Source organism: Trachymyrmex septentrionalis, unplaced genomic scaffold, assembly GCF_001594115.1.
Source record: "Trachymyrmex septentrionalis isolate Tsep2-gDNA-1 unplaced genomic scaffold, Tsep1.0 scaffold87, whole genome shotgun sequence".
Lineage (NCBI taxonomy): Eukaryota > Metazoa > Arthropoda > Insecta > Hymenoptera > Formicidae > Trachymyrmex > Trachymyrmex septentrionalis.
Window position 1 is genome coordinate 4,519,797 of NW_017306059.1, and position 16,195 is coordinate 4,535,991.

Consider the following 16,195-nt stretch of genomic DNA (forward strand, 5'->3'; position numbering starts at 1 on the left):
CCGTTAACGATAAATTTCCTGCCGCTGCCTTTGTGCCTCGGCATCCTACTTTAAATAGCGTTTACGCGTCACTGTCCAAAAACAACGATTTATCGCACGATAGCGCGCCCGCGCACAAAAACGGCGATGCATAGCTGCAGACGCCGCGACAGCTGACACTATCGCGACGCGACGAAGCAGAATCCTACGAGTGATCTAAAATTGCCACGTTGTGCGTCCGTGGATTCCGCTAATTTGTTACTGCCATCGCGATAATGCATTTTACTACAGGAGTGACGGAGCCGCTGACAAACACCCTTTGAGAACGCCGCTAAAAATATTTGTTATACATGCAAAAACTCGCGCGCGATACGTTTTCATATAAAATATCAATAGAGAAATGTAATTATGATTTATCGTTGTAGCAATATTTTTATCATTTTATACGTGAAAATAACAGTTAATGATTAATGATAATTTTTTGTTTCGCACGATACGCGTATACATATCTTAAAAATCTTTTAATAAACATTTTCACTTGGTATGGAGATTTTTTAATGTAATTTACCTGAAATTTAATTGAGAAGTTTCAAGGAATGGCAGAAACCTTGATACGACGGAACAACCATTAATTTGCACGGATTTATTAATATAAACAGATGAGATATAATTAAACTCAATAAGATGATTAATCCAAGTATTTCCGTATCGAGCCTCGATAAATAGCACGTAGTCCGTCTTGCCTTATCTAAATTGGCAGTGCAATTATAAATACCAAGATGCAATATCTCGCGATACAGTTTCCAAGATATCGTCGTATATTTGCCAATAGGATTGTCCAGTCTGGATTATATAGATGGCGGAGCTGCCAGTAGATAGATATGATATTACAATGCCTGCACTAGTGTGTATCAAACTCAATGATTGACGATACCTATATACTATGATCGGCTACAGAATTCCATGGTGTCGCGTATCTATTAAGATTGATCCATGTAAGATCATGGCATTATCAACTAACTTGATAGCGCGTGCACGAGGATTTATGAGCCGGCCCCTTGGCCTCTAGATATAATAGCGCATCGTAGTAACGAGTCGTATATCTCAACTTCCCAGTCATCCCATACGAAGCATAGTTGTAGGATTATAACGAATATTTTATGATAACAGATACGTCCGTTAGTGTTGCAGCAAGTAAATTATGATCTGTCGTCGGGAAGAGTTTTGCGGTCGTGTAAACGTGCGGTTTACATTCTTGAAGATCGCCGTTTGCAACTCGACGATACCACATCGCACCGCATGAAAAATATATTCCAAACTTTTTCCCCCGACGTAAGCGTAATATTTCGGAGAGGATCAATTTTCAGAACAATCTCGTCGACACTACGTGTCGAAGAAAACTTGTTAAGCTCTCACTCAACGAGATCGGTCGCGTAGCGCGCGCGCGCGCGAGGAGAGAAATTATACTTTAATTACTTTGATTCCCGTGCGAGAAAAATGCGAAACTTCGCGTGTACGTAATGGCTAAAACATCGAGCCACAATATAATTTCCGCACCTTTGGAAATATCAGGCGCTTGACGCTCCCTCACGCGACACGTTTCATTTCAGATATTATATTTCGGAAGTGCACTCTGCTGTGTTGCGCGATCATTATTATCGTGTATTTTTCAACAAATACACGGACGTTGGACTTGCATGTCGCCTCGCTATTATACGGGGACGAACTGAATAGAATCGTAGAACTAGAGCGAGCGTCTCAGATCGTGAGATTGTTCAGTTCCTCTCTAATTAACTGCGAATTTACTTCTCTGCCTGACGGGCATCGCAGTCAGGCAATCCTACAGGACTGCAGGATATCGAAGAAAACTGGAATTGGCCCAGTTATTACGGAAACATGTATATAACCCTTATAGTATATATGTACGTTCCCATACATATAAATATACTTGCGTTCGTACATTTAAATGGGATCGTCTTTAGGACCGAAGGTACCTGCCAATTCGCTGAGTCCACAAACTATTGTATTTCATCTTTGCGCGGGTTGTTCATGCTTTCTACACACGAGTACTCGGGTAGTTTACAACGGTAGAAGAGATCTCCTCTTGCTAAAATTCACGACTATCTTCGTTTACCTACTGCTCGTTTACCAAGTGAACGATCAAAGGATGCTTTGTACGACTTTAAAAGCATTCGAAATTTTAACGCTGTTTTTCAATATCAAAGAGCTAAGAAAGGTTTTATGCCACGGAAAAGGAAAATGATGTAAAAGATATAATTTTCGTTAATAATGATTAATTTGACATTTCAGGTTTCTCTGCTATGCAGCACGCAACATGTAATTAAAGATATGAAACATCCTGCGGTATAGTCTATGATAATTTCATGCGTCTGTTATTCTTTGATTATCAAAAGTAATTAGTATAATTTTCCTGTATGCGATTTTCTTGATAACCGCACGTATATTTACGTATAATGGACGGTGTGTCGGCTGCGTGACAAAAATATTTTATTACTACGGAACATGGAAATGCGCTACTGCGAAGTTAGATTAACGCGCTTTGATACTGCCGATATTTCTGCATCAATAATTCCTTTCCATAGAATTCCTTCTGATGTTATGTACTGCATTCATTATTTTGCGAAATTGTAAAAAAAAATTATATACGCGACTTTTTTTCTATCCACATTATTTGTTTTCTCATTGATGCTTCTCGTGATTCGATATCAAAGTGGTTTACAATTATCTCGAACTATTACTATTATCGGAATCGTAAGACCGTTGATGTTCCATTATCTGTTTGTATCATCAATGTTAGCTACTTAATTACACCCATGATATTATCTCATGAGATCGCTGCTACGCTTTTTCTGAATGAAATTAATGAGTATAATCCATTATTTTAAATAAGGGATTTCAGTTGCTGATATCAATGAAGATTATTGATTTTCTCAATTAAAACCTGTCTCTGTGATAAAATACTTCCTGTCGATAATTGCCAATCGCGTTCGTTTATAGATTCCACTTTTCCACATCGTCACCACACGTGAAAAATAAGACGTCAATGGAAATTGTCTGCGACGCACGAGATTCTGTTGGAAGATCCCCTACCAGCAACGTTGCACGCGACCACGCAATTTCAGAGTTACGAACTGGCTGGCGCGACGGTCAGCCAACTCGCGGCTCTAATTGATCTGCTTTGACTCGCTTGATTGCATACAAAGTAATTAAAAGTGTCGCCATTCTACTTCACCTATCATCAAACGACTCGCTATTCAAATACTAATCGCCCTTTGTAAACTTGCTTCCGCACGCTCTTTAATGGTGTGTTTTCCGTTGCATTTGCATGCTATTATTGCCGCACTATTACTACACGTATTTCAAAGTTTACACAATTCTACTAGCAAATTCTACGTAGCAAAGTTATTTTACATTTTTACGATCATTCTTGACTAAGATAACGAAAGTCAACAATCCGAAGAAGTTGTACAAGTGTTTTTCTATGAACACGTCGAATTATAGTGCGAAAAGAGCTTTTTGAAGTTTTGATAGCAAGATGTGCTGCATGTAGAAATCTTGTGCTAATCAGGCGTTACTCAGTTTACGCCGTGCACTGTAAATATTCTCATGTAGACAGAAGTTTTTCGGGCTCAGAATTCAAGAGTTCATTTTCAAACCATGCAAACCATCTTAAAAATTCCATATTAAAAAAAAATAAAATATTTATATGTTATAATTTGTTTATGTTACATTTAATTTAAATACACAGTAAAAAACATTTTGTATTTGTGTCAGGAACGATCTACTTAAATTCTTGTTAAAATGTTGCGTTGAATTTTTAATATTCCGAGTGTTAACACAATATGATTCACCAAATATATGTAATGAGGTTCGAAAGAATCTATCAGTGAAAAAGCCCATCAGAACTTACAACTCAGCTGTTCGGATCCGCAGAAAATTCTTTATTTTTTGTAAATGTAACAAAACGAATAGCATAAACATTTCGACCCTTCAATTCGGGCCCTTATCAATATAAATCGAAATTGCATAAGTAACGCAAATTTCAAGTTGATGATTCCCGACAAATTAATTCGTTCTTTTTTTTATCCAAATGCCAAATTAGATAAAGTAAAATGAAAGACATATGTATTGCGTCACTACGTAGAATCACATCGCTCATCATCAGATTTTCAGATTTGATGTAAGCGTTTTCTCGCGGCTTCACGTAAAGGACTTGTGGTGTCGACAGTCAGAGATACAATCAACTTGGAATTTGCGTTAATTATGTAATTTTGACTTATATCGATAAGGACCCGAATTGAAGGGTTGAAACGTATATTTTATTCGTTTTATTATATTCACACGAAAAATAAAAAATCTTTGTGCATTCGAATAGCTGATGTAGGCTCTGATGGGCTTTTTTACATTTTTCACCAATATGATTCAATTAATTTCAAAAGTGAAGATGCTAACTTCACATTATGGCGCACAACATATATGCGCTAACTAATCACCACTCTTCTAAGGATTGTTTAACTTAAACAATAAGCTTAACTTAAACAATAAATTTGGAATCGGGATATTACAGCGATTAATTCTAGAAGCATTTTAAGATCAAAATTAATTGCTTTGATATACTTTATTCCTGTACGTGAGCAAACTAATGGTTGAATTTATCAACTTAAACAATCATGTTCCCATTTAAGGGAGAGAATAGTTCATTGCATTGTTTGGACTTGCCTGGATAGCGGCCCACTGCTGACAATGTAGTAAGTATAGTAGAATATACTGGCGATGGAGACGAGCAACAAGGCCAGGACGCAGCGCTTCACCGTCGCTTGTTTGACGACGTAGCGCGGACTGACGGCGCCTAATAGAGGAACGCCAGCTTCGCTTGCGGATATCTTCATCACCATCGTCTCATTCGACGACGTCCCTGCGGATCCGACAACGTCTTGACTGGTTTATCGTGAAGTCTTCGTCCTCGAGCGAGTCACGGGATGCGTTCGCCCGCGGCATACGAACGGTGCTGCTACGTTAGTCAACGGATTTGCCGTCGAGAGGTCAGGTAGCAGTCCCAAGAATCGTCGATGCCCGGCAAGCGTTTTTTTCGTCTGCACAACATAGAGCACTTTCGTCGCCATGGACTCGCGTTTACAGTCTTTCTTAGATCAGTCGCGTGCAGCATTGAATCGCGTCACGGTTCAACGAATATTAATACGTGCATTAATAACACTAGTTCCTCCGTTCTGGGCGAATCTCGTCGTATAAATGAATATTTTCTTCAACTTCTATACATCTTCCTGGTAAAGACGATGTCAGTAAATTCAAGTACTCCGAGTTCGACGGAAGCCAGCGGTTGGAATCGAGTAAAATCCTAGCTCGGAGCTACTCGCCGTCCGTCCACCTTTCGATCCCGCGATCAATAAAGCGGACCCTTTGACGAGGTTAACGAACAGGCATCAAACCGGGACCTCTCGATGCGTTGGTCGAACGTTTCCTCCCAGCGGAGGTAAATCTACTTAGACCGGCCGAAGAGAATCCTGATGAAGAAATTTCGAGATGATCGTATTTAAGACAGGCGAAAGACAGATTCAAAGTTCATTAGACGCGCTTAATCCCGCTGGCATCGTTTCTAGGAAACAATGGCGGTCCTCCTGTTCGAGACTCTCCAACCGGTCGCGAACCTGATCATCGGTCCCGGATCAAATCCCCTCGTCCGTTTGTCGAGTAACATCGATGATGTCTCAGCATTGAGAATCTGGACACCACTTGTTGCACTTTCGAGAACGCGGTACGATCGCCATTTCGCAAGTAGCACGAGAGACCGTGCCGGCAATCGCGAACCACGAAAGTTTTTTAACCCATCTGGCCGAGTGAGTTATCATGGAGCAAAGCACCGTCATCGGGATTTCAATATCGAAACGCGCGGCACCTCGTCATCTCTCTCCTGAGTCTGCGAACGCGGATTTTAAAAAGTCGCGACGCGTCCTCCCGCAGGACGATCGTAGCGAAACGTACGTCGTTTCATCGTCGACGTTTCAGAATCATCCTGTCTCCGGACAATTTCGCTTTGCGAACAAGCGCGCGACTTCACTCTGACTTCGGCTTTCGTGCCTGGGAACAATTCACCGCGCGAGAGATGACCGGGGTAAGCTTCACGTCCTTCGTGTCCTCCGCGAATTCTTGCGGATCTCCTTGCTCGTTCGCTCGCTCGTTCGCCGGATAGCTGCCGCCTGTTTCCGGTGTCGTTGCACGGCGAGCGGGTTCACGGCTGAACCATTTATTACGGCGCACGACCGCCCCTAGACACCATCTCTTGGACCCCACGACGTGCAAGCAAACCGACTCTCACTCGTAAATTTCGAAACGCTGCTTCGTGTCTTCCGCTCGATCCTCTTCTCATTCCCGCTTCTAGTTATCCCCCGCCGCTAGCTCCTTCCGCTATTCTGTCAATTAGGAACGATGTACAGTCGCAGTGTTTCTTATGCGAAACAATTTTCGGAGCTTACGTCTTTGCGTCGGCGACTCCTTTCGTGCAACGTTGGAAAGTTCCATGATGTGGCTCTGTAACAATCATGAAGACAGAAAAATAAATACGTGGCGTGATAATACTAGTGCTATATATTACATGTGTATTCCGTCAATCATTCATTTATGTTTAAATTAATGGATGAAAGTTTCTCTTTTGTTTTTTTTTTTTAATAAATTAAATTGAAAAATATATTTAAGAATTTTTCTCTCTCGTCCGCGTCATCAAGACTTAAAAATCGTGCAAATAAATATTAATAATGTCAATTGTACGAGATAATAATGCAGGAAAAGACGATTGTGCCGAGTCATCTCGGGAATAATTAAACAACAGCAACCAGATGATTACGATGCCTAACAACTCCAATTAATCGACTATAATACAGTTATAGCGGTGCAGCTTTCTCCGGTGCCACCGACCTCCTCCCGACTAATTTTTTTTCTCGCCCGTTATACAGCAAGAAGTCCATTAATCAGACTCTCCCCTCCCCCCTCACTCACGGGGCCCTTCTACTCTAAGCAAGCGACCCCCGCGGCGATACAAACTTTCGTTTTATCTGTTGTATTCGCGCGAGTCCATTCGACGTCGGATCCTCGGAAACGGGGTAGGAGAGACGAAAAATGCAATAAAAGGTTTCAAGGATAAATTGAAAATGAGACTGTAGGGCAGCAAGAAACGCGGGAAAACGTGGAAATGGATAGAATTGATGTCAAGGAGACTCTCCGGAAGAATATCATCCTCCGCGCAACGCGGCCTCCTCCCTCGCCCCCGCGTTCTCCCGGGAGCTGACCTGACATTTTTCCCAGGGAAAATATTGATACCGTCCACAGAATGCGCCAAGCTGATTTCGAGGAATCAAGCGGAGAGCAAGAAAAAGAGAGAGAGAGATAGAGAGAGAACGGATGCGACAGCTTCAAAAAGATTTGATCGCGCAGGGTGGAGATCCACGCGACGACACTGGCGCACGGAATTTAATTACACGGCCGGAATGACTGACACGCTAATGGGTGGACGGGGTAGCTCGTCGAACTTTGGCAATACCTTCCTCGCTTTTCTATTCCCTCGTCCCCTTGATCGAGGTCTCCGTTCTTTGACTCGCTGACGTGTAATGATGGGATACTTCGCTCGGAATGAAACTTGCCGCTCAGCGAAACGAATGCTCGATGCCAACGTAACGTGTGAAACTAGAACGTGTTTACGTGCTAGATAGGAAAATAAAATAGACAATCGTTTCTTCAGATGTCCTGTTATCTATTTGACTAATAATTTTTAACGCGTAAGATATCTGTATATAACATGAAGAGATATCTGTATATAACACAAAGAATTCAGAGTATAAATGTAACGAGTGAAAATTTGCAAAAAATTACTAGTGAGAAATATTTTTTTCTAACTTTTCCGACTTTTTCGCGCATTTTATTACATGATTATAAATGTCAGATATTACAAAGATGGTATAAAGAAGTTAGGATAATATCTTTCTGAATCCTTCCACATATATGATATCACAAAATATATATTTAGCTATTTATTCTACGTCCTATAAGCAACTTTAATGCTGTACGTCTTGCTAAATAAAGACAGTAAATAAAATTTATAGCCGTAATACTTCGCTTTTATTTAGATAAATGACAACATTCATACTAAATTTTTCCAAGCACGTTCAATCCTGTAATATTTTTTCGTCTTACGCACCTTGGTAACTTTTCTCGTAAATTCCGTTGTGCGCGAAGTCAATTCGTTTATTGCACGGGGAAATAATTCCTACGGGGTTCCTTCTCGATCTACCCAGTGTCGGGTGCTTAATTCGAGAGACACGTTTTGGCTCCCCGAGAGGGTCGTTAGTCGGATGCATCACGTGCGCGGATTTAGAGGGAGAAGCCACGTAGGTGCACCAAGGCCGAGATTGCAGGAGGAAACTACTCGATTGGCACGAAATGATTACCAGAGGTTCCCCTCCTGATTATTCGTTCGAACGAAACCATCTTTCTTCCTCGTCTCTGCCGAAGAATCTTGGCAAATCTTCCTTCTCTTCGTTCTCTGGGTTCGCCCGGGCGGATCCAATTTCATTCAAGCCACCTAGAATATTCTACTATGCATGCACACATGTACCGATGTACAGCGAATATATTTATAAGTACCCGGATGCAACTTGATTGGATTTTTAATTTACAAAATGCGAACCGTGAATCAATCCAATTTCTTCTTTCAATTCTATCTCTTTGGAATGAAATGTTTTGATAAAATTGCCATTATAATTAATGAGAGACGTCACGGGGCAAAGGAAATTTTTGTACGTCGATGTGAAGTGAGGAATCTCACTCTGGTACACACACTTTGATATTAACTTAAACTTCCGTCTCTCCAATCATATTTTTACTCTCTGCAATCTGAGTCTTTTAACTTAAATGTTAAAAATCTCTATTTAATAAAAACTAAAATATGAAAATTCAGGAAAAAAATGGAAATTTGTATAACTTAGTAATAAAACTGTCTTTTTGTGCTAAAAAGATCCAAATTACAGATAATTTAAAATTATATTGCATAAACATAATAAATATCGAAAACAGATAAGCCAAAATAAAAAACGACAAAAAGTAATCAATCTTGTTTATGCATGCTTTATTATATGTCGGATGTGGAAAAATAGCATTGATCGGGAAGTGTCACATCCCCGAAGTTTCTTGCGGTGATTGGTGCGCTTCTTTTCAGTTCGTCGTGAAACAAAGCACTACGAAAACGGAAATCTCCCAAGAGGGTGTTCCGTAAGTATAGAGATCTCCCAAGTGAGACATATTTCTCAAAGATAGGACACACGCGAAATTTATCACTTTCTTCGCAAAAAAAAAAAATAAACTAAAAAGTTAATCGCATTTTCTTGCTAATATAAAATTTTAAATATAAGTTTTTACATTAAAAAAGATGTAATACTATAAGAGGATTAAAGCATAATAACAAGAGTTTGAATTTTATGAAAGTTGCCGACCTACTCCATTAAATGTTGAAACTGAATAATAACGGATCGATTTTTCCCTCAGAACATTAGATCTCTATTTTCTGATCCTATTATCTCCGCATACGATATTATCAATAAAGCGATTCTGAGTTTATGAGATGTTTCGTAATCCATGAAAAACTCTATATAACATCACCTATTAATGCGCGCGAACCAGCTTCCATTATTCGGTCGAGCAGCCCCCGCAGGAATTTCAAGAGAAAAAGCAGCATCCGATGGCCACACTGGTACATTAAGTCTGGACCTACATTCTTGAATCTATGTCGCATACAGAAACTATAATATATCTACGTATATTTTATATACGTTATCTATATTATTGTATAACGTATATTACATGTATAATATTTTCGTATACGATATTTTTCGAGAACATACGAAAAGAATAGATTCGATAAAACATTAAAATTTTTTTAGATACTCTAAAAATAATTTTGTTGAACCATCAAAATAATTGTATAGAATGCCTAACCATTGATGACAATGCTGTAAAAAGTTTTAACATTTTAGTAACCAGCTTGGGATATTCTGCATAATAATTCCGACGACCTAAACAAAATTATTTTCAGATCTGTATATCAGCTAAATTTTTAAATATACTTCAGCAAAACTATTCTTTCTGTGTAAAATTTCTGCACGGAAAAAAAATGTCTAAGTTTAAGTAATATTTTCTTGAGTAGTAACTAAATATACATTTCTTTACTGCAAATAAACAGTTATTTTTTAAAAAGTGATACTTGAGTCAATTAAAATGTATGTTCATGTTTAATAAATATTTATTTGCAATAAGAAAATGTTTGCTCTTCGTTATTATTCAAGAAAATAATATTACTTATAATATTAAATTTAGGACATTTTCGTCCGTGTGGATATAATGTTGCTCCATCGAGCTTCAAAGTGTCAATAAAGGAACAATATATGCCAAGTACAATTAACGTCGGGGAGGAATTACGCCAAGTTTGGCTCCCGAAACAATTGATAACGGAATTTTTATTTCGTTGGTTGCAATATGTCACGTTGCGCCGTGTGATCCTTGGATTATAATCTATCGTACATGGGGGAGTATATCTCTTTTTTTCTTCTCGGTTACATTCGGCGGTGGGCACGAAAAAAACAACGGCCGGAAATAACGCCTATTGCGCTCCCCGGCTGACCGGTCTCTCGCTTTCCGGCGCAATTCGTTGCACGTATACACGCACGACGTGTTTCTCTTGCGTACAACACACGTAGAACATCCGTATGTACGTATATGTATTTTTGGCCGGAATATAGAAGCGCGAAATTAAATCCGAGGAACGCGTACGCACACACCGTCATCCCGCGCACGTTTATGCGCCTCCCTGTTGCTCCGCGGTTGAGTGTGCGCTATGATATCGCAATATAATATTGTATAATTCAGCCAGCCCAACGTCTCTCTGCGACTCTTGGCGGAAGCAGACGGTATTTGTATCGCGAGTATGCGCAAATGAAATTTTCACAAAATATCATATAAGTCGCGCGAGATACCCGCGGAAATCCATTATTTATGCGTGCGTCGATGAATGACCGCGTTTAATATGTAAATTAAAACCGACATACCGCGAAATATCCAATGATAAATTGATGCGTTGATACCGTATCGTAACGGCGAAGTCCGATATGATGAAATAAAAATTCACACGTTACTATTTTACATGTCAACCGATAATGATAAATATTTAACAGACTTAGATGCGCATATACACGTGAAGTAAGAATGACAGTTTTAATTCTGAAAACGTCAAAAAGTTTGTGACTGCAATATTCTGAAACACATCAGTGTGCGCGAACACGTAAAGCGTTTCGAGAAGACACTGGAAATGGCATGCGAGCATGTCTTTGCTTGCGTAAAGGAAATCAAATATCCTGCTTGATAATTACAAGCCACGTGCTGTAAGAAATGAGCGTGTCGCGTAGACGGGCAAGGAAATTAGTTGGGAATTTACATACTGCTCACTCGCGAGGGCAACGCGATTATACGGAAGGCTTTCGAGTGTCAAGGAGACACCAGCGATCCATCGAGTAACATGAGAAGAACTGCATGTATCATGATGAGGCGAAAGCGAGGTAGTATTCCACGTATTAAAGTTCGAGAGAAAAGTGAAAATTTATATAAATAAATAAATATCATAAATAGAAGGGATAATTTCGATAGTAATTAATGTGAGAATTAATTCTTCTGTTCTGTTTTGTCTATCAAAAGTGAAACAACCAACAGCTTTTAAAGAATTGTCAAAGTGTCTGAAATTACGTGAAATTAATGCGCATCAAAAAATTGCAATTTGTTTCAGAATGAATAAAAATTCAGTATGCGCTGAAACGGAAATGTTAAAATTCTATACAGCATCGCTATGTTTAATATTCGTTAAACTGTTTTTACGTGAATCAAGAATAGAGTTGCAAATTAGGATATATGATGTGGCATCAAATTCCACAATAATTAGATGATTGTCTTAGAAGTGAGAAGACGTTTAACACCTGGCTGGTTAGATTGTTTCACCGTCTTAGAGAGTCGAAGTGGCGTATTAAAGGCGGATGATGGAAATCTGGCGTATAATGCAAAGGAGGAATATCACCATAGCACTCGGCAGTGGTTTAAAAGCTACGGATGAAGCATGACCTCCGACTTAAAAAGCAATTAACTAGCTGACGAGGCGTGCAAGAGATTTTTTTTCGTATCACGCGCGCATTACATAGGACTTTTTACAGTCATTTTGTGTGTAAACCAATACTCTCCACTATTTATGCTTCTCTCTCTCTCTCTCTCTCTCTCTCTCTCTCTCTCTCTCTCTCTCTTTCTGTCTCTCTCTCTCTCTAAATCCTCAGATTAAAAAAGGAACGATTTACGTGTCTGACAACGTCTTTGCATCTTCTTCAAGGATGCAATGTTACGTAAGGAATTTAATACTGTTTTTCGCGTGTTTTCACAACGTCGGATAGAAAAATATCAATTATGCTTATGGAAATAACGTGGGACAAGAGAAGACCCGAGATGCCGCGATGGAAGATAAAGACGGAAGTCGATAACTGTGCGTAGGTGCTCTCTGCGATAAGAAAATATTTCCTCCATTTTCCACGTAGCATCCTAGTAGCATGCAAATTCATGCTAATTACTTGCATTAATATTTATTATTTAATACGTAAGAAAGCGCGTGCGAATATCCTATTTCTATTTGCAGATTGTTTCTTATCAATTTTCGAAATAAAAAATGTATTATATCGAGCTATTAAGAATCAATGTGGTTACGCTATTTAGAAAATAATTAATAATTAATATCCATTTCAGGGACACGTAAAATTGGGAAAAAAAAATGAAAGACTTAGAAATTTTCAGTGAAAGCAATATTAAGTAAAAAGTCAGAAATTTTAATATCGACAGAATCAAGAGAGAAGATCTAACCGCTAATTTAAACTGGATATATTTTGTCATTATACGCAATAAGCTACAGGATTTCGCTTGGATTTAGCAAGCGATTATTCCACTTATCGTTTCGCAGCAGAGACAGTTTTCGAGTTTTACTGTTGCAATTTCGGTGCATTTGTGGCCACTGTCACCTCTGACCGGTGTATTTTTTTTACCCGTCGCGACCACATTGCAACCAGAGAGCGGACCTATCGACGGTGTCGCTGTCATTTCAACGCTGTTGCATACATAACGATAGACGGACAACCGAGATGCGTCGCACGACCGAGAATAGATAGATGCATACGCATATCGACGGCGTGGTAACGCCTCTTTACGACTGCAGTCCGTATCGCGTGATATTTAACGCGTCGTCATAATTCGTCCTCCCGTCGCTCGTTTTCGCTCGCCGCCCGCAGGTTTTTTTGCGAGCGCGTCGAAGTTTCTCGCGCGTACGTGGCTTGTGAAAGAATGCAGAGAAGCGATGTACATGTATATTCCGTACCATTTGCTCGTCTTGCACGTGCTCTGTCCGAGATCAAACTTGCAGCGCTGTTAATATTTTAAGCTCCGGGATATGAGCACAGGCAGTAAATATAATAATGAGTGTTAAACGTGTTGAAATTTTCCGGTAAGCCGGAAATAGTATAATACTTTCGTCATTACATGTATGAATCCCGTGTTAATCGTATAATAATTTCGGCAGAGAATTTGCGAAACTACACAAAACTACAAAAAAATATAAGAGAAATTATCAAAATTAAAATTGTTAATTGTTAATCCATGGCACTTATTTGTTCTAATATCAGTTACTTTTTACGACCGCGGTGAAAATAAACAACTTATTTTTGCGTGAAAATTCTAGAAGAGAGTAAGTATGATGTATCGTGTTCTGAGCTGCTACGTTGATCATTAATTAGCTGCCGCCGGCGTTGTACGTTATAGGGAGGACATTCAAGAACGAGCGCGCGACATAAAGCGCAGGTAATGAATGCGTCTCATTTACGAGTCGTTTGAAATTATAATTAAAATTGAAATTTCCTAGGAAATAACAGCGCGGAAAGATATGATATAGCTTAAACGTTGCTAAAATGAGATTTTGCACAATTTAGAAAAGAGAAAGGCGGAGAGCTACAAGAGCCGGCCTAAATATTATATATTGTAATTTTAAGTTCAATCGCTGTTTGCAGAAATCGACAATACTCCTTAATTTTCGCGTACAGTTAGATCTGACAAAAGTTCTAACGAAAAGTAAACGAACGGTATTTGACGTAAAAACGCGAACACACGTGAGTTATCCCTTGTCACGCGCATGTTCCTTCCTTCGTGTGGGTGTGTGCACGCCCGTCTTTGTTGGATTATTGCTCACTCGTCCCTCGTTTACTTTTCGAGTGCTTCTCTCAGCGCGAGTACAGCGCGTCTAATTACGACTCTGTATCCGCTTACGGAAGTACTTCTACAAACACGGAAGAGAACACGCGGGAGCGGGTTATCGACGCTGTTATTAAATTTACCAGAACTACAATATTTGCATAGCGATTAATATTACTGATTAATATTATACATGGATTAGTAATATAGCAACTCTTTCCTGTTCATTTTGATAATAAACGACGTTATTAACCCGTGTAATTACATTCCAGTCGTGATTAGAGGACGTTGTATATAATATTTGTTATTTGCTAGATGTTAATTTACAATTACTGCATCAATAAATATAACAAATCTATTCTCTCTCTATAATTTCTGTTCAAAATTCCTAAATTCTAATTTCCACATCTCGTTGCCTGCATCTAATTAACATAGTAAATCCCACAACATGTGATCTTTTCATTAATGAACGATTAGTCCTTATTTACTTATCAGTTCTTTTTATTTATATAATATTTTATCTGCTATGTGAATGAAATAAAAGACGATTAAATTCCGAATATAACGTGAATGAGGCAATTACCGGTTGTGAATTAATAGGAAATACTTTTATAAAATCCACTAGTTTTTATGATACACGTTCTCTGCAAATGAATATTAAAATAACATGAAAATTTAATTACTATATCCAAACGAATATACATATAAAACGAGGCTCGAAAGAGAATCTATCAGTGAAAAATATAAAAAAGCCCATCAGAACCTACATCAGCTGTTCGGATGCACAGAAAATTCTTTATTTTTGTGTAAACGTAACAAAACGAATAACATAAACGTTTCGACCCTTCAATTCCTTATCAATATAAATTGAATAAAATATAAATCGAAATTGCATAAGTAACTCAAATTCCAAGTTGATGATTCCCGACAATTTAGTTCGTTCTTCTTTATACAAATGCCAAATTAGCAATGTAATGAATAGCCCAATGATTATTAAAAATATTAACTTATACAATAATAATATAAAAACTTACATAAAGTAAAATCGAAGTCATATACATTTCGTCACTAAGAAGCACGTCGTTCATCAGATTTGCTGTATAGTCATTCAAAAGAAACACGAAAATGAAAAATTAAAGAATTATTAAAATTATTTGTCTGAATATTAATTGTATCAATTAATCATTATGTAAGCGTTTTCTCGCGACTCGACGTAAAGGTCTTGTGGTGTCGACAGTCAGAGATAAAATGAGAGTCAAAATAATAATGTCATGTAGTTATTGAAATAAAAATAAAAATAAGAATAAAAGGCGGTGAAATCAACGTTCACAATTCCGTAAATAAATTCATATATAGTGGGTCTAAAGAATACGTATCATTCTGTAAATTCAAAATCTCTGTTTCTGTTGCTTTATATGGATCGCTTCCGAAATCAGTCTTTTATTAAGTATGTATCTTTTCCTTATCTTTTTGAGGAAAAGGTATTTACGTCCTTTACGTCCAGTCGCGAGAAAACGATTACATGCAGGTTGACACATACAATACAATTAAAATTCAGACAAATAATTTTAATAATTTTTTAATTTTTCGCTTTCGTGTTTCTTTTGAATGACTACACAACAAATCTGACAATCTGATGAGCGAGATGATTCTACTTAATGACAACTTGGAATTTGTGGTATTTATGTAATTTTTATATTTTATATTGATAAGGAACCGAATTGAAGGGTCGAAACGTTTATGTTATTCGTTTTGTTACAATCACACGAAAATAAAGAATTTTTTGTGCATCCGAACAGCTGATGTAAGCTCTGATGGGCTTCTTTACATTTTCCACTGGTATATCCAAGCGACTAATGAGAATATTTTGCCCATC

At 38.4% G+C, this 16,195-nt stretch overlaps 1 protein-coding gene across 2 annotated transcripts in view; it reads right to left on the reverse strand.

Moving 5' to 3' along the window:
• Positions 1–16,195, reverse strand: part of LOC108755381 (bifunctional heparan sulfate N-deacetylase/N-sulfotransferase) — a 123,910-nt gene that overhangs the window by 73,964 nt on the left and 33,751 nt on the right. The window contains exons 1-2 of one of the 2 annotated variants that reach the window (XM_018498330.1): positions 9,664–9,701; positions 4,720–6,546 (exon numbers count right to left, since the gene is read on the reverse strand). In XM_018498330.1, coding sequence (XP_018353832.1) covers positions 4,720–4,895 — 176 coding nt within the window. In that variant the 5' untranslated portion in view covers positions 4,896–6,546; positions 9,664–9,701. Of the gene's footprint in view, positions 1–4,719; positions 6,547–9,663; positions 9,702–16,195 lie in introns of those variants that run through there. The other variant, XM_018498329.1, reaches the window with a different exon arrangement.